This window comes from Mesoplodon mirus (genome assembly GCF_964341445.2).
Source record: "Mesoplodon mirus genome assembly, chromosome: 3".
NCBI classification, from domain to species: Eukaryota; Metazoa; Chordata; class Mammalia; order Artiodactyla; family Ziphiidae; genus Mesoplodon; species Mesoplodon mirus.
In genome coordinates, this window is record NC_138978.1 from 185,257,349 (window position 1) to 185,283,578 (window position 26,230).

The 26,230-nt window shown below is 36.8% G+C and overlaps 1 protein-coding gene across 2 annotated transcripts in view; it reads left to right on the top strand.

Annotated features, from left to right (window-relative positions):
• Positions 1-26,230, top strand: part of USH2A (usherin) — a gene marked incomplete at both ends in the record, with an annotated part of 772,061 nt that overhangs the window by 165,044 nt on the left and 580,787 nt on the right. For both annotated transcript variants that reach the window (XM_082613798.1, XM_082613799.1), the window contains 2 exons: positions 5,983-6,166; positions 18,646-18,809. In XM_082613798.1, the coding sequence (XP_082469924.1) occupies positions 5,983-6,166; positions 18,646-18,809 (348 nt within the window). The remainder of the gene's footprint in view (positions 1-5,982; positions 6,167-18,645; positions 18,810-26,230) is intronic.

A 26,230-nucleotide genomic window follows, 5' to 3' on the forward strand; every position in this document is an offset into this window, starting at 1 on the left:
GCTTTGGAATAAAATAAAGACTAATTTATAATGAAAACAGCTTCACATGACATGTTTCGTGCTAATAGGACAATTCCTCATGCTTCCCTCTGGTATTTACTTTGGGTTTGCTTTTATAACTCATACAGACCATTAGAAAATAAAGTATCTTGTTTCATTAAGAAGTGTATCATATTTGTCAAGAAATGAGCTCATCAACCAGAATTGCATGCAAGACCCTGCCAATGGAATTGGAATTAGATGGCTGATACTCCATTAAAAATCAGTGCATCAAAGTTGAGATCCGATTATGACACATGCCCCAGTGTTTGGTGAAACGGCTTTTCCAGATTAGCATGTTTTTCACAGAAAGACCACAGAGTAAGAGCCTTTTCCTTAACAAACCTTACCAGGAAAGAATCTTGTCATAGGAAATACAGATCACAGTCCTACTCACATCTGGGGAAAAAAAAAAAAAAAAGGATATTGACAGATCATTACTTAAATTTTAGGAAAATCCCACTTTCATTGAAAACTGCCTAGTAAAAATTACAATGATGATAATAGATAATATTTACCAAGTGTATACTATATGCCAGACCCTGGAATAGTGTTTTATCTAAAAAAATTCCATTTAATATGCACACTATTTCTATGATGGAAGGACCAGTATTATTTCCTTAGGGGAAGTGTAATCTCATTAAGTAGAAGAGCCATTTACAAGTCCAAGTCCATCTGACCCCAGAATCTGCACTCTGAAAGAGTGAAACTTTTATTCTGAATAACTCTTTATTTGTTATAAACATTCACTTAACAAATATTTGAGGGTGGGTTGAAATAGAGACTCTTACAAGTGTCTGTAACCTCCCCTCAACGTTCCAACTCATCTCAACCCATGTTTCTCACTACTGCTTCAGGTCCTGGGATATTTCATTTGTTGTGCTGAATCTGAATAACAGTTACAAAATAAAAATGAACAGAGCTGTGAGCAGCTACAGTGATCAAGTAATATGAAGAGCCGACTGAGGGGTCTAGAAGTGGGCTTACTCCATGGACAAAGTTAGAGAAGTGTTTGAGATGTTTGCCATGGTGTAGGACAGAGACTTCAGAGCATGCATCTGAAAAATATTGAGACTGAGAAAAGTGAGCAAAGAAAAAGTTTTGCTGTGGATTATGAATATACATGTGTATCTGTGCACTGTAATCTCTAAGACATAATCAGAGCGATGCTTCTTTATATTCGTCGTTGTTATTGGATTTGATTCTTAGAGAATATACTTATGAAGGCTTCTCACGGATACTCAAATAGGAAAACCAGGTTTTTTATAAAACAGAAAGTCCAATAGAATAATTTCCCTTATATAAGCGTCTTATTCTATCCTTCATTCTACGAACTGGAGACGTATTTTTGGAGTGATATTTTCTTTCTGAAGCCCTGTTCCATCCGTTGATCTGGCAAGGATTACATTTTGAATTTATCGTGCTTATCCATATACATTTCCTACTAATCCTCCCTGATACCCTACCTCTTCTAACCACTCTCATGACTCACAGATTTATGTTTACCGTTTTCTTTTCAGTATTAGAGATATCATCTGATAATTGTAAAGAGTAACAGATATCCTCCCATCCATCTACTCATCCATCCTTTCAGCCATCTATCCATTTCCTTCATATATCCATTTTTTTCAATTAACATCTATTGAATAAATTACTATACACCAGAGCCTGTGCTCCTGTAAGATATACAACCAGAAATATATTAAGGCATTACAGTTTAGTAGGGGAAACTGACTCATGTGTAAATGTAACATATTTGTGATAAGTGCAATATTAGAAATGCACAAGATAGAGAAGTAGTAAAATGAAGGGACTGATTAATTCTTGAAGGCTGGAAGACATAAAGAACTTAGTAGTGTTTCCTGAGCTGGGTTTTAAAAACAAATAGGATTGGGCAAGGTGTTCAAACAGGGGAAGCAGTCCAGGAAGAAGCAATAGGAGGAGGGCATTTAAAATACATCTAAACTAATCAAAAATGAGTTTTTCAAATGTTTAAAGAGAAATGATAGCTTGAGATGAATAATCATATTTATTTATGCATTTGTTAACATTTGGTCAAATCTATGAATAATAATTTTAGCATGATCTTTATACAAAACTACCAAATAGAGGAAAATTATTGCTATTTTAATTTGAAAATTAGCATCATCTCCTACACTTCATTTTGAAAAGATTGACTTGCAAAACCATTTCTCAAATAGTCTTTTGTTGCCTGGGGTAGGTGAGCCACAAATTCCTCCCTAGAATTTTCTCTTAACATGGTGTCCATTCTCTGGTTTAAGATGAGAATTGTTTCTTCTAAATGGCTCATAGTTAGTGCTTAGCCTCAGCTCTGCCCTCTTTTTCTGAATAAGGCCTAGAGGTTAAACTTGTTTTCTTTCTCCCATTTCCAGACCTTAGCAAAGCCTAGCTGTTCACGGTCCTCAAGAGGGACATTGCTAAGAAATGGGCTCTTCTTTTATGCCCAGGACAGGTACTCTGCTGTGCAAATAGCCCCTACAGGAGAGGATACCAGCTGCCTGGCTAATAACTTTGAACTCTAAGGATGCTGTAAGCCTTCTCCTGGATAAAGCAATACTCTTTTATGATATGGGTGACTTTTTGCATTAGCTGTATAACACATTGTTTCCCACATGAGACTTGTCTGGTCTGGGACTGGAGTTAGAAAGAAAACTGGAGAAAAGAAAAAACTTTAGTGGGCTGATTTGGGCTCTCTGTGTGTAAGCTCTCAGCCCTGCATAATGGAAGGTAATACCTTTGTCCTACTGACCGTGCCTTAAACTGTGGTACAAAATCACCCATGGAAAGAAATCTCCAAAAGACGAGTTAAAATGATGCAGACACGTACTTGGGGAAGATGAAGTGGAGTTAATGGAGGGAGATCAGAAATCTATTGCGTTTAAAAAAAAAAAAAAGAAAAGAAAGAAATTAAGGTCAGTTATCTTTAAGCTACACTCAGGAGCTGAAGTTTAAGTGGGAGGGAAGGGAAAATGTTTTCTGTAGTTAGGAGTCATAAAAGGAGAGGTAATGGTTTAGAATTAGGCACATTCAGGTAAGGCAGGAAGTAATCGTTGAGCAGGAAAGTACCTGAGTCATCCTAACCAGAACTGCTTAAAAATAGGACAACTGAAATACTGATGGGATTAACCTTTATAATCATGCTGCTGAGAGGAGAAGGGGAATTAACCCTAAGACAAATTCCAATGTAGTCTTTTCCTTGAAGCCCTAACTTCCAGGCTGCAGCCTCCCTGGGTGCTTTAATACCTTTCTTGTTCTTCTCTGCAGATACCTCTGATTTTTCTGTGCCCTTCTTTAGTCTCCAAAACTTGGGCAACCCAATCTTCTGCACCAAAATCTACACTCCTGGTCTTTACAGATTCATCTAACAAATCATTTTTTGGTAAAAATCCTTCCTAGCTGTTCTAGAATTCTCTGTGGCTTGAATCTATTGCAAAAAGTCCTAATTAATTCTACTTCTAAGTATCTGTGCTAATGGGGAATTTATCCAAATTGAAGAGCTGTTAGTACATGAATGATTCCATCATCATGAACCTGAAGGACCTAGGTACCTTCACACGAGGGAAAATACATAGAATCCTAGCCACATTGGTCTTGAGTCTAAAATAGAAGCCTTCTACATTTGTGATTTTGATCACATGGTGAGTCAGATAGGAAAATATGTAATAACTGTCAGAGCCATACTCTATTTCTGGCAACACATATAAAGCAGATTGCTGTTGGTGAATGCAAAGAAGCAAAGGGCAGAATCTAGTTGCAAATTACTGTCAAAAATTATAGTCTTAGTTCTCTCCAATTGAATGGCACAGATTTTGAGCTTCTTTCTTTTCTATTTTACTCCTCCTGAAACTTTTTAAGAGAGAATATGCAGGGTCTAGGAGAAGAATAACAAATTAATTGTTGATAGCTGTAAAAGAATGGCTTGTTTTCAACTAGAGCCTCAAATGAATTTTACAGTGTTCCAATTACTTTTGGGTTTTCCCCTAAAGAATAGATAACACAGAGTGATTCCCTTTGTGCTCACGCTTTTTCTCTTTCTATATCACTGATATTTTATAAATGTAAGTTAGTGATCCTGACAACTGTACAACTTATTTTCATTTGCCAGAGCTTTATTCATTGTTTCAGTAAAATTCCTTGCAACATTATGCACACGCTTGTATGTGTATATATGTGTATGTGCGTATATATGTGTATATACACGTACATGCACAAACACACATATCACACAACACCCAGAACCATTTCTCCCTCATATGCCTTCTTCATCATCCAAATGTCCAATGCATTTCTAATTTTATAACTGTTGATTTCCACCTTCTGGGTCCAAGAAATTTTAAGTAACTGGAAGATATTTTTGAATCATATTTAATTTCCCTTCTTTTTCTATAAGAAAAAATACAGATTTTATAATTAATCTAAAATTTTTTTTTAATATAGTACTTTTTGGGATCAATGCCTACGTAATAATTTGGGGCAGTTTTGTGAATTCCAGTGTTCGAGTGCCTCCTTTGTGACAAGCACTGTATTGGATGCTGGGTAGACAATGATGAAGTAATCAGATGATGTTCCTGCCTTCAGGGTGGTTACAGTCTGGTGGAAATGAGATTAATTGTAATTTTCCTCAGCACTCTATAGGAGATAGAATGCTCTGAAACTAACAGGCATACCTAAACTAGCCCAGAATAGGTTACTGGAGGAAGTCACAAGACCTGATATGCATAGAGTGAGCTAAGCAGAACAGGTGGGTCCAAATCATTTCAGCAGACAGAACTGCCCATGAAAAGCATTTAGGCATCAAGAACAGAATGAAGTATGACTGGGGCAGATGGGATGAGCTGTAAAATGAAGCTAGGGAGATAGGCAGGACCTTACTGGAGGGCTGGAAGCTGTGCTAGGATTTATTTTTTTCCTAAAGGGAATAGGAAGTTATCAAGTAATTTTAAAACAGAGGAATGAGGTGTTCACTCTACACTCTGAAAAAGATGGTTCCAGCTACACAATGAAGAATAGATTGGAGGAGGACAAGAGGGATACTAGGGGGTGAGACAACCTCTGTGGTTGAGATGCCTGGGTTTGAATCTGCTATTTGTCAACTCTATCATTTTAGGAAAGTTTGTTAACCTTCCTAGCCTTCAGTTGTCTGATTTATGTAATGGACATAATAATGCCTGAATTATTAGCATTGCTGACACTGAGAACTAAATGAGACAGTGAATATAAAGCTTTTATCATAGCCTCTGGTACATAGTGTTAACTATAGAAAACTTGGTAGTGACTTTAACCAGGGAGGTGGCAGTGGGGATGGAGAGTAGAAGATGCAAAATTTTAAGAAGACAGTATTCATAGGACTTGGTAATTTGCTATATGTAGGGGCACAGGGAAGTGCAGGACTCAAGAGTTGCCAGTTTTAGCAAAATATAGGATGCTCAATTAAATTTGAATTTCAAATGGTAATTTTTTAATACAAGCAAATATCACATGGGACATACTTTTACTAAAATAATCATTGGTTATCAGAAATTCAAATTTAACTGGGCATCCTGTATTTTATCAGGCTATCCTACCAAAGATGTCTCAGAGTTCTAGCTGAAGCAACTGAAGCAATAGATGGTGGTGCTATTTGCTGAAACAGGGATGATTAGAGGAGAGACCAGTCTTTAGTGGAAAGATCATGAAGTAGGTTTTACATACACTGAATCGTGGGTGCCAGGAAGACACCCCGTTACAATGTCAATTATTTACTCAGCTTTTCTTTGGCCTTAATTGACATACTGATAAAGAACAGCTACAGCCACGTTTGTACCGGGACTTAGATAGTGCCGTGTTAGAACATTCTGTTTTTCAATGTAATCAAAATGTTATTTTTTAAAGAAAAGACTGGGTAGAATGTATAATAAAAACTTTTCATTGCTTCATTTCCAGGTTTTTATATTTCTCCAGGCAATGCCACTGGCTGCCTGCCATGTTCATGCCATAAGACTGGTGCAGTTAATCACATCTGTAATAGCTTGACTGGTCAGTGTGTTTGCCAAGATGATTCCATTGCCGGACAAAGTTGTGACCATTGTAAAGACCTTTACTTTGGATTTGATCCTCTAGCTGGAAGGTAAGTGTTTATAAGAATTAATAATTAAATATTTTTACTAAATTATATTTGTAATTACTTTTTTTTTTTTTTTTTACTAATAGTGATTTTTTGTCAGTATCTTCTGTAAAAAAGAATAGTTTCTGCCCTCCTTAGTCTGTGGATATATTCTTTTATTCACTGATGTCTGCATTTATTAAACATAATAGTAATCTTTGCATATCTCCTAGAGTTCCAATGTATGGGTTGCTGTACATTGATAAATGTGTCCAGTATTAGGGCCTGGGAATATTTAATAAGATAAAATCCTTTTTCTGTAAAGAACTCAAAATTTGGATGTGGAGAAAGACAGGTAAAGAAATATCCATAAAAGTAAATACACAAGCACATACACACACACAGGCTAGGATAGGTATCATATGTGTGTATATACTTTGTTCTATATGGCCCCTGAATTTATTACTGCATTCATTTATGTTCCTTTTGCCTTTCTAATTTAGGTTTAAAGACTGGCAGATGAGAAACATATCTTTGAATTCAGTGATAAGATTTTTTTCCCCCAGTGTGTAAAGTACCTTCTGAAAGTAAATTAACCACTTTTCAAAGTTACACTGTCTTTAATGTTCTACTTCTTACTTCCTGTGTATCTGTGGGCATTTGCTTTCATGCAGAGGTGTTCATTGCTGTACTTTTGAAGGTGTGCTGGAATGCCAATTCCATGTGTGTTTTCTTGGTCTGGTCAGATTATAAATTTGTCTAGGATTGGGACTGTATCCATGAATTCTTTGACGTTCCTATCCCCAAGAAACTAGTGTTGTGTCTGCACACACCAACCAAATCTGTTTCTCAATATGTGTCTGTGTGTGTTTATAAATATAAATGCTAAGTACTCAAGGGTTTGAGATGATTTTTTCAGCTCATCGTCCCCCTGCTGCCTGCCTTTTGGCTGTTAAACTCTTCATTAACAGCTTGATTAGAGTGTGGACAGTGTGACAGGGTAAATTATTGAAAAAGAACTCAAGCTGGTTCATTTGGCTTTCTACTAAAATTCAATTTTATTAAAAAACTTTAATATAATATTTAAAATATTTATTAAAACAACTTTATGTTCTTATTATATATCTTATTTTTCAAATCCATGCTGCTCCACTTCTGTTACCATTGGAATATCATCTTGGTTAGTCTGAGAGCATTACTACTCTTCTCTACAAATATGAAATTACTCTGAATGAGTGTAGAAAACACATGGTACAGTAGATGTTAAATAAAAAGTATTACCAAGATCTTGATAGTAAAATCGGGGCCAGTTATTGCACCTACTACCCCCTCTACATACTTTTTGTTGAAAGACCATCTCACAAATTTCCCAGTTGGAACTCTGGAGTCAGTTTGTTTCACTACTGGCAGCCTCTGTCTTTAGATTTCCTGTCTTGTCCATAGTCTTTCTGACAACACTTAATTACCAAGAGAAAAATATCTTCCCCACTCAGCTGTCCTTGGAATACTCATGCCTATCTCTGACATTTTGTGCCAGTCACTTACCCATTTCCCCTCTACTGATCTCCCTTGTTATTCTTGCCAGTGTTGTCATCAAAACCCCTACTTAATGACCAAAAGATGTCTAATTGTCTTGGCTTTTTCACTTAACTTTCTTTAAGTGAAACCTGATTCCCTTCATTACATGGCTTCCCCCACCCTTCAGTGTTTGTAAACTCAGGCTGATCTTCACCCCATTCTGCTTCTCCCTCATTTATCTACCCACCCCAATCTAATCCAGGACCAAGAATTGCTTACGGATAGTGTTCTATCACCTAACACCCTGCGGTAGGACTGGCTAACGTGGGAATCAGACTCCCTGGGTTAAAAGCTGCCTTGAAATGTTAACCTAAATTGATGAGGAATAGGAAGAGACAGAAAAGTAGGTAAAAAATACATCATTATCATCATCACCACCACCACCACCACCACAACAACAAAAACAACAAATACATTATTAGAAGGTGCCAACGTTAAAATTAAGAAAGCAGAACTCAGTAGAATAAAAGGGATGAGTGTGGTCTGTAGTCTAGGAGATAGAGCCAAAGTTTGAAAAGCTGGTAGCTTCTATAGCGTAAAAAATCCAGAATAAGTGTGAGTTCAAAGCAAAAAGACTTATGACAAGTGTCATATAAATACAACTATATATCTTTACATATTAGGTGACTCATAATTATATTGAGTCAAGTAAGGAAGTACACACACACACACACACACACACACACACGCGCCATATTTTCTTTAACCATTTATCCATTTATGGGCATTTATGTTGTTTCCCTATCTTGGCTATTGTGAATAATGCTGTAGTGAACATAGGGGTGCAGATATCTCTTCACGATCCTGATTTTATTTCCTTTGGATATATACCCAGAAGTGGGATTGCTGGAATCATATGATAGTCCTATTTTTAGTTTTTTAAGGAACTTTCAAACTGTTTTCCATAGTGACTGTACCAACTTACATTCCCACCAGTAGTGTACAGGGCTTCCCTTTTCTCCACATGCTCACCAACACCTAGCTTTTTGATAATAGCCATTGTAACAGGTGTGAGGTGATATCTCATTGTGGTTTGATTTGCATTTCCCTGATGATTAATGATGTTGAGCACCTTTTAATGTACCTGTTGGCCATTTGCATGTCTTCTTTGGAGAAATGTCTATAAATATCCTTTGCTCATTTTTTTAAATGAGGGTTTTTTTGCTATTGAGTTGTATGGGTTTCTTATATATTTTGGATATTAACCCCTTATCAGATAGATGGTTTGCAAATATTTTCTCCCATTCTGTAGGTTGTCTTTTTTCACTCTGTTGGTTACTTCCTTTGTTGTGCAAAAGTTTTTTAGTTCATCTCTTTTTGCTTTTTTGCCTGAGCTTTGGTGTCATAACCACAAAATCATTGCCCAGACCAATGTCGAGAAGCTTTTTCCCTATGTTTTCTTCTAGTAGTTTTAGACTCTAATATTAACTTTAAGTTTTTAATCCATTTGAGTTGATTTTTGTATATGATGATTTAAGGGTCCAATTTCATTCTTCTGCATGTGAATATTTAGTTTTGCCAGCACCATTTATTGAAGAGACCATCCTTTCCTCATTGTGTGTTCCTGATAACCTTTTTGAAGATCAGTTGACTGAGATGCATGGATTTGTTTCTGGGCTCTCTATTCTGTTCCATTCGTCTATGTGTCTGTTTTTAATGCCAGTACCATACGGTTTTGATTACAATAGCTTTGTAATATATTTTAAAACCAGGAAATCTGATGCCTCCAGTTTGGTTCTTCTTGTTGAACCCATGCTTTACAACTTAAAATCACCTTAGGACTTCCTATTACCTAAGAAAGACCAGAAATGCCATACAGTTGACTCACTTTATATCCAGGTGGCAGACAGGGGAATTAGCCCCATATAATATATTTAAAGGATCAGTGAAAGGTGAAAGTAAAATTAATTTATGATTGCTTTTTATGACTAATGGTTTTCCAGTGTGCTAATTATTTTATTGTTCACCCTTTTTCTTAAAATCATCTTTTCCTTTGACTCCCAAGATTCTGCTTCTCTGATTTGTTTTCTATTTCTTTTGATGATTAGTCCTCTTTAATCTGGCCCTTCAACTTACACATCAGCATCTATGATTTCAACCTCTACATGCCTGTAAATGACTTTCAAATATATTATCACATCTTCAGATCTCCATCATGGGCTCTAGGCCTATGGCTAGTTGTCTCTGTGAGTTTTAAATTTGCATGCCTTTCTTGCATCCCATTCTTAATATAACCAACACAGAAAAAATTCTCATTTGCATTACTTTCCTCACCTCTGCCAAAAATTAAAAAAATAAACGTCTCATGCCGTCATCGTCTTAGTGAAAGGGATATAAATCTTAAAATAACTATTCAAGTCTGCACCACCCACGTGTGACTCAGGATGCTCTCAGATTGGGCAGGGTTGGCTCTTGATATTAGCATACGCTGCTGCTGGAAAGAGCTATTGAAAGCAAGAGCCACCATGTGTAATGCAGCTTCTCTGAAATAAATAAAGCCTCCCTTAACCACATAGGGCCCAAAGAAATCAGCAGGATTTGTCCCTTGTTAAATCAGTCATCTGGAATGCCCTTGTCTAGAGTTAACCCTTCTATTCCACTGATGAATTCTACTGTCTCATTTCACTTTAACATCGATGATAGAGAAGAAATCCTCTAGCACAGAAGGTCGTAGAGAAAGATGTTTCAAAATGTGACGATCAGAATTGCTTGAATTTATACCTTTGCTCATCACTGAGAAGAGATAAAAATGGATTTTATTCTTTTTATGTTTTCCATTCCTTTCCTGAATGATATTGAAATCTATGTGTTGACCTCTGGTTGTTCTTGTGTATATATACTAACACTGACTATTTTGAAAATGTGTACAAAGATGGCTACAACATATGGGATTCCATCTAATGTAAGGAATTTTTGTATTCTGAAGGAAAAAATCCACTCATAGTCTAAATGTATACAGACATGCAGTTAGGAAAATAACTATTTGTGCCCTGATGTTAAAATTTTTAAAAAAGAAAGAAAATCATCTAAAATCATTTGACTGTACCTTGAATCATCTAAGATCATTTGAATGTACCTTGTAGGTACTTATAAGTATAAAATTATTTCATTAATTTCCAGAATTCTACAAAGATTATAAGTATTTTATTTTTAAGCAAGGAGAAGATATAAGTATCATTGTATCTCTTCATTGATTTTGAAAATAAATTGACTTTCTCATCTGCTTTCTCCATTTATATATTCAGGGGATTTTACTTAACCCCTCCGTGAAGTTCACACATATCCCTTACCCTACTCCATCTTCTCTTTATTGTACACAGCTGTGTTTGCTATATTTTTCTCTTGGCTTATTTTATATACTTTTTTTTTTAATACTCCCAAGGGCAAAATAAATAACATAAAATAGGGCCTGACCCTAAACTACAGCAACAGTGACAAAAAATGCCCCAAACACAACAGTAACAAGCTGGAAAATCATTTGCCTGTTTTCATCCAAGTAGTCCATTCTTCAAAAGCTCCCTATCACAAAAAAGGGTATGTGTTTTTAAAAAGCTGATCCAAGTGCAAAAATCACTCCATTTACCTTGGACACATAAGGCAAATGTGATTTAATCAGTATTGAAAACAATGAAGCAAAAAAAAGTCTGCCCACTGAAAAAGTCAATAAAGCAAAAATAAATAAATAAATAAAAATATATCATATTTATCTAGACCAAAAGCAATGAGACAAAAATGGGCCGCATTCAGTTTGTCTCAGTGGGTAGTTGAGACCTGTATTTGACACAGTGCACTCCCTGGCACTGTCTGCAAGTTGACCTGTAACTACGAGTCCTCTTTCCCACAGCCCACAAGATGGCTCCAGTTCATCTGGGGCACAACCATTTTCTCACATACCATCCGAACCTCACAATCCCCTAAAGATTTTTTCCATAATGACTTCTTTTCTTTACATTCATTAGTGGTATATTGTCTTTTTCTAGCCTTAAGGAGCTAGAAGTATCACTATGTGTCTCCTACTGACCAGCTGACACACAATGAACTGTGATTTCCCTCAGATAGTAGGGAAATGGGATCTAGGCTGACCAGGGAATCAAAAGACTCAGACTTCTAAAACATAAAGTAAAATTCTTCTGTGACCAGATTACTTTTGGTTTCACTGCACAAGTTCTCCATTTCACCACTAAGTTGAAGATTTGGTCTGGCCATCTTTTCACATGCATATTTCCAAGGGATCTCAATTGGTCTCTTTTTCTGAGAACCAGATCAATGACTTCAAAGTGAAGCAGATAACTTTCTTGTCCTTTGGTGGTATCACAGTGGAATGTTGGGGAATGTTCCTCACAGATTCATTCTCCTCCATGACTCTTTGTTAGACAGCTAGTTCTTATCTAGGGTGATGGGTTTAAAGGGCCACATGCCTCTCATCAGCTAGCCACCTAGCCAGGGCTCACTCATGAGGGAGTGGATGAGTTCTCAAAGAGAAAGCAGAAAGGTGCTCGGACACTTGAGACCTATGCTTGGAACTGCCACAAAGTTACTTTTGCCTTAGTCTGTTAGCCAAAGCAAGTCACAGGCCAGCACATATTCAGAGGTGGAGAAATAGACTCTACTTTTTTTTTTTTTTTTTTTAGTTTCTGCTTTATAACAAAGTGAATCAGTCATACATATACATCTGTTCCCCCATCCCTTCCCTCTTGCATCTCCCTCCCTCCCACCCTCCCTATCCCACCCCTCCAGGCAGTCACAAAGCACCGAGCTGATCTCCCTGTGCTATGCAGCTGCTTCCCACTATCTATCTACCTTACGTTTGTAGACTCTACTTTTTGATGGAAGGAATTGCACAGTTAGTTGCAAAGGACCTGAGTAAACAGAGAGGTGAAGAATTAATTGTGGTCATTTTTGCAATCAACCGTGACCACTAGATGATATATTCTCCTTTAATACAGATTCTGTATGGCTCTCTAAGAAATGTCAGTTTTTATAAACTAGTAGCATTTATTCAATGTGATATAATAGGAATAACAGTGTTGGCATCAAGGTGTTTAGGTTCCAATTATGGCTGTTCTACTAGACCAGACCTATTCGTGTCGTATTCCTGCTATGATAATTATTTACTACAAACTTAATGGCATAAAACAACATGAATTTATTATCTTATAGTTATGGAAGCCAAAATTCCTAAGTTAGTTTCATTGGGCTAAAGTCAAGGTGTCAGCAGGCCTATGTTTATCTTGGACAGCAGGAGAAGACCCACTTCCTTGCTTTTCCCAGTTCTAGACGCCACCCACATTCCTTAGCTCATGGCTCCTTTCTTCACCTTCAAAGCCAGCACAGTAGTGTTTTCTGTCTTCTCTGATCTCTGCTTATGTTCTTACATCTTCTCTCTCTGACTCTCACCTTCTTGTCTGTCTCCTATAAGGACTCTTGTGATTATATTAGATACTCAGATAATACAGGGTAATCTCTTCATCTCAAATCTGCAAAGTTCCTTTGCCAAGTAAGGTAGCATATTCACAAGTTCTGGAGATTGGAACTTTGACATTGTTGGGGGCTAATAATTCAACCTACTACACCAGGGTTCAGCAAACTGTGGCCTGTGGACCAGACCTGGCCTGCCACCTGTTTATGGAAATAAAATTTTATTGGAGCGCAGTAATACTCAATCTTCACATACTGTCTATGGCTGCTTGCACACTACTACAGCAGAGTTGAGTTGCCCCAGAGGTCATTTGGCCACAAAGCCTAAAATATTTAGTCTGGTCCTTTTAGATAAAGATTGCTGAGTCTGTAACCAAGAGTCATTGACCCCTGAGCAAGTTACTTAATTCCACCAAGCATTGTAGAATCATAACTCTATAGATTTGGAAAGGAGCTTAAAAGTAACTTTGGTTAAACTGTACCCTATACATTTCTCTACATAAATCACCTTTAAGGATAACTGATCATTCAGCTTCTGCTGAAAACATGGGACTAAAAAAGAGCTTATTGTCTCTGAAACAGCTCATCTTTATTTCAAACAACTCTAATCTTATTCTTCATATTAAGCAAAAATTTCATTCCTGGGACTTTCTTGACCGATCTTACTTCTGCCTTCTGGGGTCACAGGATTAGTGTACTTGCTTCTCCCTGAGAGCACTTTAAGAATTTGACTCTGCTTTCAGACCCCAAAGTTATCATGTTCATATAATGAGGAGGTTAAGGAAAGGAGCATTAGAGCTTCTAGACATAAACATGTGTGTTATTGTTAATATAGTGAGTCTTCTGGGATTTCTTTTCCTTTTAAATGTCTGGTCTTGGTGACTAGCATGTTGGACGTGGCCTACATTCCCTGGGATTAGGTGGAGTGCCAACAAAGGAGAAAGTGGCAGAGGCCCAAATACAGGAGGACTGTGCTTAGCAAGCTCTTCTTCAGATGACAGGAATGTCCCCACCCTGGACTCGGATGGCGCCGTTGTCTGGATGAAAGGGAGTCACTGCCCAGGTCCAGTTCTTATGAGTCCCTTTACTTGTAGGAAGGCTTCACTGTGGCGGGGGGGTGGGGTGGCTGAGCACTGCAGACTCCTCCCTCCTTGATGAGACAGCACCACTCACTTCCTCTCCAGTAAGCCATGTGATACGGCTTTCAGCTCACACACACAGGATCTCCAAACCCCAGATACCTCTCTTATAATTCTGGATGTCGGTTCTAAGAGCATCTGGTGTTACTAGTTGGCTGTGAAGAAAGGGAAACTGGGAACCTCAGTGAGACCACACTTCCACTGCAGAGATGGAATAGAATCTTAACCAGGGGAAAACCAAACTCCTCTGGAGGGCCCTCATGGGATCCTGCACAAAAGGACTGAACCAAGAACTCTTCTGGCCTTAGGGAGTCAGAATAGAAGGCCAGCCCTTAAAAAGTGGTCCCTTCCTTGGGGAGAGGTTAGCCAGGGGGACAGCTATGCCAATCAAAAAGGGGTCAAAAGAGTTAAATTGTTATTAAAGCTATGTGTCACATTTAGATTTATCTGTGGTGTCCTAAGTCTAAAGCTCTTCTAGTGCTTTATTCATTCATTTATTCAACAATATTTATCGAACACTTACGGGTTGCTAGGCTTTGTGCTAGGGACTGATGGAAGAAAACTCTTGTCCAGTTTCTCCAATTTGCCTTGAATCCTCTTTCTCTTCTTCTTCTTTTTTTTTTTTTGTGGTACGTGGGCCTCTCACTGTTGTGGCCTCTCCAGCTGTGGAGCACAGGCTCCAGACATGCAGGCTCAGCAGCCATGGCTCACGGGCCCAGCCACTCCGCAGCATGTGGGATCCTCCCAGACCGGGGCACGAACCCGTGTCCCCTGCATCGGCAGGTGGACTCTCAACCACTGCACCACCAGGGAAGCCCCCTCTTCTATGCTTAATGATTATTAAGAATCCTTGACTAAAGCCCCTCAGCAATTGGAGGTCTCTTCCTCCTTTGTTCTTTATGTTAAATGGTGACCCCATCATCCACCCATCAGCAAATTAGAAAACCGGGAGTAACCCCACTCCCTTATTTCCTTCTTCACTTCTCTTTTCAAGTTGTCCACCCCATCCTACTGACTTTACATACTAAACATTTCTTAAATCTATCCTGCTCCTTCCCACTGTCACCATTGCACTGAATCTAGCAATATCTTACCTCTGCTTACCTGTCCAGCTTTATCTGTCACCACCTTCCTGTTTGGAATTTATATCCAAAATTTTTGAATTGCTTAACATTTCACACCCTCTCCTGCTGTGTCTTCTCTCTCTCTTTTCTCCCCTCCCTGGTTGGCTTGGCTTATTCCTATTCATCTTTTAATGTGAAGTCCAAACATCCTCTTCCAGGATTCCTTCTTACTGCTCCTTTCCCTGTCCCCATCCTTTTCCACCAGAGTAGGTAGTTGGTGCTTTTCTGTGTCCCAAAGAGTCTGTACACATCTTTATTAATGCTCTTTCCATTCTTTCATTTCTCACTAGACTGAGGGCTCCTTGAAGACAGGGACAGTTCTATCTTGTTCATCTTTATGTGCTCAGTGCCTAGTCCAGTCCTGGGACATAATTAGCCCTCAGTGAATGTTATCTATGTCGGTCAATATCTTTAACTCAATTTGATGTTACCTATGAGTTGAGGCTCCAGACAGAAGAGAGGTGTCCAAAGAGAAATGTCAGTAAAGTTATCTATAGCCTGGACCGTATCCGTGGGCCTCCTACTGTGGTGGCTCTTCCTCACATGATGAAGTTTCTGACAATGAGATGCACGATTGAAACTCATTCCCTTCATTCATAGTGATGTTTCCGCAATAGTCATAAGTAGGATAATTCTTTCTCTTACTGTTTGCACAACTGGAAGAAGCTCTCTGGAAAGGAAAATATATGAGATTTGTGATTTAAGAGACAGAAGCTAATTAACTTCTTTCCCATTCTGTCCAGTAAACACTAAGTTATGTAAGGGCCCAAACAGAACTGTAATGGTAACCATAATGAACTGGTCAATAAACATCACAAATTGTTTATCTATATAAATCTTGACAGATTACTCTTTATGAAATCCATTTAGCAAGTGAGGTTTTCCCATAAGGATGAAAAATGAAGATTTTAAACAGATTGCGGGAGAAGCCCTAGCTGTACCAGGAGAGTCAGTGTAATAAAGGTTTCTTTACATTAATATTACAAAAACCATTTATCCTCACAAAATCAATATCACAATTCATCTTAGTTTGGTGTTTCTCTTTCTAAGCTTAAAATGTCTTTTCCTTCATTATGTATAATTTTGTTTTAATAAATGTGAAATGTACTTCATTTAGGAGATGCTCTTGAGGAAGGATAACTTATAAAATGACATCAAATTGTAGCTTATCTGCTAAAGAGTCTTGGAAATGTTTAAAATTATATTTGAGGGCTTCCCTGGTGGCGCAGTGGTTGAGAGTCCACCTGCCTATGCAGGGGACACGGGTTCGTGAATGGCTGAGAAATTTACAGGAATCATTTTACTCAAACCTTAATTACAAGATTATCCCCAGCGTCCTTTAGGCTAGAAACAAACTATACTATTTAGAAAAGTCTCCTATGAACTTCATCCAGGTAAAAATCTCTCTTACTAAAGTCAAGCCATTATAAGAAGTCAGAGAAGTTGCATGTAACAATGGCTGGGATAAAAAGACTATGAAATCAGGAAGAGTCCCATTTAGTTACTCAAAACACTGCATGCTTTCCTAAGAACTGGTTTATTTATTTCGTTCGGATTTGGAACTTAATATCCCATGTATATTGACAGAGCTGACTTGGAGTTAAACACGTAGCAGTTAACGTGAAGAAAATAGATCTCCATCAAGGAAAGGAATTATGTTATACACTGGAAACTATTACTCTAAATGTACTGTATGTAAAATAAATGTGATTGTCTCATGAGTGAATGGTAATAAAAGCTGAAGTACTCGAGAGACACTTATTCATGAGTGGTGCAGTGATATATACATATGCATTGAGAGAAGCTTGTATCATTGCTTATGCTTACCAATATTACATTAAAAGCCAATGAACAATATACTCTAAGTAATAGCATATAATGAAGTTAGGAGCAAATTAAAGATTTTGTTGCTTCTGTAATTCCATTTTAATTTCCATGCATAATTTTCTTCAGATATAATACTTAAACACCTAAACAAAATATCTATTTGAGATGGAGTCCTGCTGCAGTGTCTATACATAAAGGATATACAGTATAGTTGTTTGGAGGGAAACATGTCCTTTTATCATGACATAAAAAGGGCAAACTACAGTATAGTGGGTTTCAAGACAAACTGTACTTTATTTATTCCCAAGGTGATATTAGTCCATAAAACAAATTTGCAGCTTATTTAGCAGCCTTAGCTTTTATCGGCTTTTTAAAGGGTCTTGAATGATTACCCAGGAGATCACACCATCAAAGTTGCAGTGAGATGAAGTAACTCTATCCATCCAGCATCTTTATTAGAAAATATAGGGGAAGCCATACTTTTGTTTTAAACGTATCCTATGGAAAGTCTCTGTTTAAAGGTGGTAGTCTTCTTACCTGTGCTGTTTTGCTTCTCTAAGGCTTCATGGTGCCCAAATTGCTTATCCTAATCTGTGACATTGACATGGAGTGAGTGTTTGAATAATTCACTCTGAGGAAACAGGTTTTAGTTTCTACCATGGCAAAATGCCAAAACAGTGATTTTTACAGTCAACTTTGGGTCCAGGAAATCTAAGTCAAAATGAAGTTCTTTCATTATATTTATATCAATAGTATCTTTTCATAGATCAGAATAATGCTTTATTCTTTAATTATTTTGGGTGAATAAGTTTAGTGCATAAAATAAAAAGTGAACCATAACATATATTAAAGCATCAACAGTATTTGAACATATCTTCCTCAAACTGTTTCCTTAGCAAAAGGTAGTCTTTAGAAAACTATATAATTTTTACTCTTTATAAAACTATAGGATTACAAGAACTTTAGGGGGAGCAATAATTATCATTATTGTAGTTTTGTATTTCACAACTTAAAAGATACTTGAAGAGATAATTTTATGGGTATCTCATCTTAATTTTTAGCTGTCAGGAGAACTGCTTTTGTGAGGATAGAAAGTTTACAGTGTTCTTAATTGAGCAACTAGTAAGGAAAATAAACCATAAGATGTATCATGGCATATAAAAAAGCAATATAACACTTTCTTGGCATTAATTAATGTACAAAGAGATGGCTTCATAGAGATTTTATTGTGAGTGGCATTTTGATAAAGGTGTTTTTTTTGTTTTGTTGTATTTTGTGTTTTTTAGCTGAGGAATCCTTTTCAATATACTGGCTAAAACAGACTATTTTATTCCACAATGTTATTGATAGATGTAACTTATACTGTGAATTACTAATCGAAACGTCATTCTCTTTGATGGTTTATTTGTCTTTTCAGATGTCAGCCTTGCAGTTGTCATCTCTCAGGAGCCTTGAATGAAACCTGTCACTCAGTCACTGGCCAGTGTTTCTGTAAACGTTTTGTCACTGGCTTAAAGTGTGATACTTGCGTTCCCAGTGCAAGCCATTTGGATATCAACAATCCATTGGGCTGCAGCAAAAGTAAGTGAACTCTGGCCCAGTACTGGTATAGGAGGCAACATCATGCAGGGCACTGTCTCCTTAATTTCTCTCTCCACCGAGAACTCATCAGAAAGGCTTAGGTACAATGTGGAGAATTTAAGTGAGAAATGGAAAAAAAAAATTACACTAAATGAAATTTGGGGTCTTTCCCTTGACTGGATCATTGAACCTGGTTATACGATTATCTTAGTAGTGGGAAATTTACAATAGTTGGTTGCAGTGGTATCACTAACAAGGTGATCAAAGTCCTGGTTTACCCCAGACTAAGGGTTTTCCCAGAATGTGGGACTTTTCAGTGTAAAATTTAGGACAACATTGGTTAAAACAAAATGAGTGGTCGCCTCACCACATAAGAACATTTCCAGGTAATTTCTATAGCGAATGGAAGATTATTGTGGGATTTATGTCCTTCCACCTCCCCACCATATATGGACCCTATGCTACTATTAGTTGTTTATTGATATTGTAGCAGTTATTATCATTATTTATCACCACATATTACTCCTGTATTTGATATTCCTGTCTTTCTACTTTAAGTTGCATTAGCTTTTTCAACATCTCTCACATATTTAACTCTTGGAAGCCAAAGGTTACATCATAGTGTCTTTTGACTTCTCAACACTCTTCTCCAGGGCCTTGAATTGACTTCTCAAGGTCACCTGCAGCCCTACAATTTCATAGCATATTGATGATTTCTTTGTATTTACTTCAAGGTCATCTATCCTTACCTTTTCTAGAATTCCCAAGAAATGCCTGCTATGAGCATGTGGTAAGGAGCCCTCTATAATATATTGTACCATATGTTTCCTCCTTGAGGTGTCCTGAGATTGTCATGAGTCACAGTGTTAGGAAATGCCACAAGTCTGGACAAATCGTCATAAGTAAGCATGCCTGGAGCAGTGCTATCTATATTTAAGGAAGAGAGAGAAGTAATAAAATCTTGGGGTCCACAGCAACTGTACTAGTTTTGGAAGTAGTGGAAAGCAAGATGTAGCTAATGATTAACAAGTCATATTCGGCTTTTGTACCTGTGTGTTTTATCTTCAGTATCCTGTGTTTCACTGGTCTCTCTGGATTTTAGGAAAAGTAAAATTGTAGGTACTTATGCTACTCTTGGGAAAGGACTATCACAATTGCCCTTGTGTATAAATACAGTCTAAACACCCATCTGGATTCACTGAACATTTAATTAATATTTGTTGTTCACTGATTAGCTATATAGTTGATTGATTAGTGTGCAACAGAAATTCCAGCATATTTCTTTGGATGTCAGTTGTAGATCATCATTTATAATAGAATTGTGACAGCTTTACATACCACATATGGAATCTTAGAGATTTTTTGATTGGTTCTGCCACTAATGCTGTATGAAAATATTGGCTTCTGCTCCATTTTTTTGCTACCTGTTCTTGCACCCGAGACACAGTCTAGGAATTACACCTCAGGCAAAAGTGGATGGTCTGGTCACTGGAAACCTGGCCTACATTTCTTCGTAGTGGTAGATGTTCACTTTTATGTTAAGACTTTTCTTCTCTGGGCTAAATATTTTTGGTCTGTCCCACTGCTTTCCATTCTTAGTCGTTAAAAAACCTTGCATGTTTATAATTATTCTTTTCTGGATATGTTCCTGTTGACTTTCTGCCTCTTTAAACTTGTGATCCTCAGTATTGAACACATTCCTCCGGCTACTTGTGGTGGTGTTTTTGCTGCTGTTGTTTTAGGTTGGGGTTTCACCACGTTTGCAAAACAAAGTCAGAAGCTTAACATCAACAGAGGTAATTCATCTTAAAAATTAGACAGGATTCCTGCCTTTAGAGGAGCTCAAAACACAGTCAGCAAGACTGATGGACACAATGAGAATAGAAGGAAGTGAATGCGAGGCGCCAAGAAAGTGCCAATTGTGGGATGAATGTGAAGAGAGCTTCTTCCTGTCCTGTTCCACCTTGGTTTTCACGTGGTCCTTGCTTTTTAATCCCAGCAACAGCTAGAACAACCAGCTTCACAAAGGTAGAACGCTATTGAAAGGAACTGTAGTGCTATCTATTGTTGAAACTGTGAACTACCTCGGGCACATATTTTTCTTTGTGTCCTGCTGATGTCAAGCATGTGTTTTCCTTGAAAGGTATCATGTTTCATGGTGCCCTTCTGTACAGTTTGGGAACCATGAGATTATAGTTATTATCTTTTCTACTTCCTTAGCCACTGAAAAAAGTTTAGCACTACCATCTGTGATTGGTTGTTTTATTTCTTTTTCTTTTTTGGGGGGGTGGACAGGGAGTGGAGGCGGGAATCCTAGGATATAATTTCCAAAGTGCAGGGGAATTGAATTAAAATAAAGTAGTTAGACCTTCTCTCATAATATGCTGCCTTATTCCGTGATTTAGTTCTTTCCTATGAATAATTATTTTATGCTTCTAAAATGATAGTCATTCTCTTTGATGTCGAGAGAGAGAAACAGAACGTGTATTATAGAGTTCTGCTTTCTGCAGGCTTTCCTACTGAATGACATTCTACTTTGCCCTAAACTTCTGCTTCTGAACTTAAACAAACAAGTAAACTGTATATATATATTCATAGCTCATTTGTGCTTAAATTTTTTTGATAATCAAATCACTTTTATGTTTATCCTTGGTTATTTATCCATCTTTTTATCATTCACATTTTTTATCTCTACTTTTCAGAGAGGATCTCATATCTCTCCTTTAAAAATATTTTTACTGTGGTGAAATAGTAAAATTTACCATATGAACCACTTTTAAATGTACAGTTCGGTTCAGTGATATTAAACACTTTCATAATGCTGTGCAGCCGTCACTACCATCCATCTCCGTAACTCTCTTCTTCTTGTGAACCTGAAACTCTATACCCATTAAACAATAATTCCCCTTCCCCACATTTTCCCCTATCTCCTGGCAACCATAATTTTACTTTCTGTCTCTGTGATTTTTAACAGTCTAAGGTACCTCATGTAAGGAAAATCATAAAGTATTTGCCTTTTTGTTACGGGCTTATTTCGCTTAGCATATGTCCTCCAGGTTTATCCATATTTTAGCATATGTCAGAATTTCCTTCTTTTTAAAGCTGAGCCATATCCCATTACATGTATACACCACCTTTTGCTTATCCATTCATCTGTCGAGACACGTAGGTTGCTTCCATGCTTTAGCTTTTGTGAATAATGCTGCTATGAATGTGGGTGTACCAGGATCTCTTCAAGATTCTGCTTTCAAGTCTATTGGGTATATACTCAGAAGTGGAATTGCTGGATCTTATGGTAATTCTATTTTTATTTTTTTGAGGAACTGCCATACTGTTCTCTACAGCAGCTTTACCATTTTACATTCTCACCAGCAGTGCACAAGGGTTCTGTTTTCGTTACCATTGCCAACATTATTTTTTTCTGTTTATTTATAGTAGCCCTCCTAATGTGTGTAACATGGTATCTCATTGTAGTTTTGATGTGCATTTTCCCAGTGAGTAGTGATATTGATCATCTTTTCATGTGCTTATTGGTTATTTGTATATCTTCTTTGGAGAAATACCTATTCAAGTCATTTTCCCTTTTTTTTTTTTTTTTTGCGGTACCCGGGCCTCTCACTGTTGTGGCCTCTCCCGTTGCGGAGCACAGGCTCCGGACGTGCAGGCTCAGCGGCCATAGCTCACGGGCCCAGCCGCTCCGCGGCATGTGGGATCTTCCTGGACCGGGGCACAAACCCGCGTCCCCTGCATCGGCAGGCGGACTCTCAACCACTGCACCACCAGGGAAGCCCTCCCATTTTTTAATTGAATTTTTTTGTTGTTGAGTTTTAGGAGTTCCATATGTATTCTGGATATTTATTCCTTACCAGGTATATGATTTGCAAATATTTTCTTTAATTCTATGGGTCACCTGTTTAATCTGTTGATAGTGTCTTTGGTGAACAAATATTTAAATTTTTGATGAAGTCCAATTTGTCTATTTTTTCTCTTGTTACTTGTGCTTTTGATATCATATGCAAGAAATCATTGCCAAACCCAATGTCATGAAGTTTTGCCCTGAGTTTTTTCCTAAGAATTTTATAGTTTTAGGTCTTACATTTAGATTTTTTATCTATTTTGAGTTAATTTTTGTAAATGGTGTTAGATAAGGGTCAACTTCACTCTTTTGCATGTGAATATCCAGTCTTCCAAGCACTGTTTGTTGAAAAGACTCTACTTCACCTATTGAATGGTCTTGGCTTCCTTGTTGAAAATCATTTGACCATATTTGTGAGTGTTTATTTCTGGACTCTCTAGTCTATTCCATTGGCTTATATGTCTGTCTTTATGCCAGGACCACAAAGCTACTATAGCTTTGTAGTATGTTTTGAAATCAGAAGGTGTATGTCTTCCAGCTTTGTTCTTTTTCAAGATTGCTTTGGCTATTTTGGGATCCTTTAAGATTACATATGAATTTTAGGGTAAGTTTCCTAGGTCTACAAAAAAACAGTCATTGAAATTTTGACAAGGATTCCATTAAATCTGTAGATTTCTTTGGGTAGTATTGACATTTAACAATATTAAATCTTCTAATCCATGAACAGGGGATGTGTTTCCATTTATTTATGTCACCTTTATTTCTTTGAGCAAAGTTTTATAGTTTTCAGTGTACAAATCTTTCACCTCCTTGGTTAATTTAATTCCTAAGTATCCTTTCCAATGCTATTGTAAATAATTGTTTTCATAATTTCCTTTCCAGATTGTTCATTGTTAATATATAGAAATGTAACTAGTTTTTGTTTGTTGACTTTGTATAATGCTACATTGCTGAATTCATGTATTAGTTCTAATGATTTTGTGTGTGTGTAATCTTTAGGGTTTTCTACATAAAAGATCATATTATCTGTGAACAAAGATAATTTTACTTTTTCCTTTTCAGTTTGGTTGCCTTTTATTTCTCTTTCATGCCTAAAATCTGGCTAGAACTTCCAGTACTATGTTGGGTTGAAATGGTGACAGCAGGAATCCTTGCCTTGTTCCTGATCCTAGAGAAAAAGCTTTCGGTCTTCCACAATTGAGTGTGATGTTTGCTGTAGGTTTCTCATACATGGATTTTATTATTTTGAGGTAGTTTCCTTCTTCCAGTTCATTAATTTTTTTATTTTGAAAGGGTGTTGAATTTTATCATATGGTTTCTCTGTGTCACTTGGGGTGATCATGTGGTTTCATTTTTCTTCAACCTCTTAATATGGTGTATTTCTTTGATCAATTTATGTCTGTTGAAACATCTTTGCAATCCAGGAATAAGCCCCCCTTGCTCATGGTGTATAATCCTTCCATTGTGTTGCTGAATTTGGTTTGCTAGTACTTTGTTGAGGATATTTGCATCAGTTCATAAGGGATATTGTTCTGTAGTTTTCTTTTCTTCTAATGTCTTTGTCTAGCTTTTATATCAGGGTAATGCTGGCCTCATAAAATGAGTTAGGAAGTGTTCCCTCCTTTTCAAATTTTTGGAAAAGTTTGAGAATAATTGGTACTAGTTCTTATTTTGTTTGATAGAATTCACCAGTTAATTCATCAAGTCTAGGGCTTTTCTTTGTTGCAAGATGTTGATTACTGATCCAATCTCTTTACTAATACAGGTCTATTCAGATGCTTTATTTCTTTGTGATTTAGTCTTGGTAAGTTTTGTCTTTCTAGGAATTTGTCCATTTCATCGAGGTTATCCAGTTTGTTGATGTACAACATTAATAAAAGTATTTAATATCACTACACTGCACATTTTAAAATGGTTAATTTGGTAAATTTTATGCTTTATATATTTTACTACAATAAGATTATTTTAAGGAAAGCTATAAGAGCCTCTCTGATAATTAGAGCTAACAAACGTGAACGACAAAAAGATAAGTAAATAACCAAGAACGAACATAAAAGTGAGTAGAGTGTCAAGAAGATTTAAACACAAATGAGCTATGAATATATATATATTCAGGTAATCCTGAAGGACTCCCTTGTGTGGTTCTTGCAGAGCATGTCTAGTAGTAACAAACTCCCTCAGCTTTTTAAATCTGGGAATGTCTAATTTCTCCCTCACTCTTGAGGAATAGTTTTGCTGAGTGTAGAATTCTCAGTTGGCAGGGTTTTTTTTTTCTTTCTTTCTTTTTTTTTTCATTTAGCACTTTGAATATATCAACCCACTGGATTATTTTTAAAATTTTCTTAATGGTATGCTTTAAAATCCAAGAGCTATTAATTTTGATGAAGTATAAGTTACAAAAGTTAATTTTTTTGGATCATATGTTTTTGCATTCTATCTAAGAAATTTTTCCTTGACCCAATGTAGCAAAGATTTTTTCCTATGTTATCATCTGAAAGTTTTGTATTTTTAGCTTTTACATTAGGTCTATAAAACATTTTGAATTAATTTTGTGTATGGTGTGATGTAAGCATCTGTGTTCTTTATTTCATTTTTATTTTTTGACACATGGATATTCAAACGTTCCTGTAACATATTTTTGAAATGATTATCCTTTCCCTATTAGGCTGCCCAGGTGTCTAGGCAAAAAACCAACTGACCCCATGGCTAACATTATACTCATTGTTGAAATACTAAAAGCTTTTCTCCTCACATCAGGCACAAGACAAGGATGCCCACTTTTGTGTCTGTTTTTCAACATTGTACTAGATGTTCTAGCCAGAATAATTAGACAAGAAAAAGGCATCCAAATTGGAAAGAAGTAAAGCTATCTCTATTTGCAGATGACACAATCCTTTATAGAGAAAATCCCAAAGAATTCACAAGAAAGCTACTAGAACGAATAAACAAATTCAGCAAAGTTGCATGTTACAAGATCAACACCTAAAATCGCTTGTGTTTCTAGCAATGAACAAAATAATAGGAAATTAAGAAAGCAATTCTACTTACACTGGCATCAAAATGAATAAAATTCTTAGTAATAAATTTAACTAAAGAGATGAAAGACTTGAACACTGAAAACTATAAAACACTCCTAAAAAATTAAATAAGACATAAATTAATGGAAGACATCCATATTTATAAATTGGGAGACTCAATATTGTTATGATGTCAGTACCACTGAAGCAGTCTGCAGAGTCAGTGGAATTCGTATCAGAATCCCAGTGGCATTTTTTGCAGCAATAGGAAAACTCATCTTAAATTCAAATGGAATCTCAAGGCTAAAACAATCTTGGAAAAGAAGACAAATGGAGGACTTACAATTCCTGACTTCAAAAATAACTAGAAATCTACAGTAATCAAAATAATGTGGTACTGGCATAAAGACAAATGTATAGACCAATGAAATAGAGTGCCCATAAATAAAACCTTACATATATGGTCAGTTGATTGAAACAAGGGTGTTTAGACCATTTAATGGGGGAAAGGACAGTATTTTGAATAAATGATACTGGGAAAATAGGTA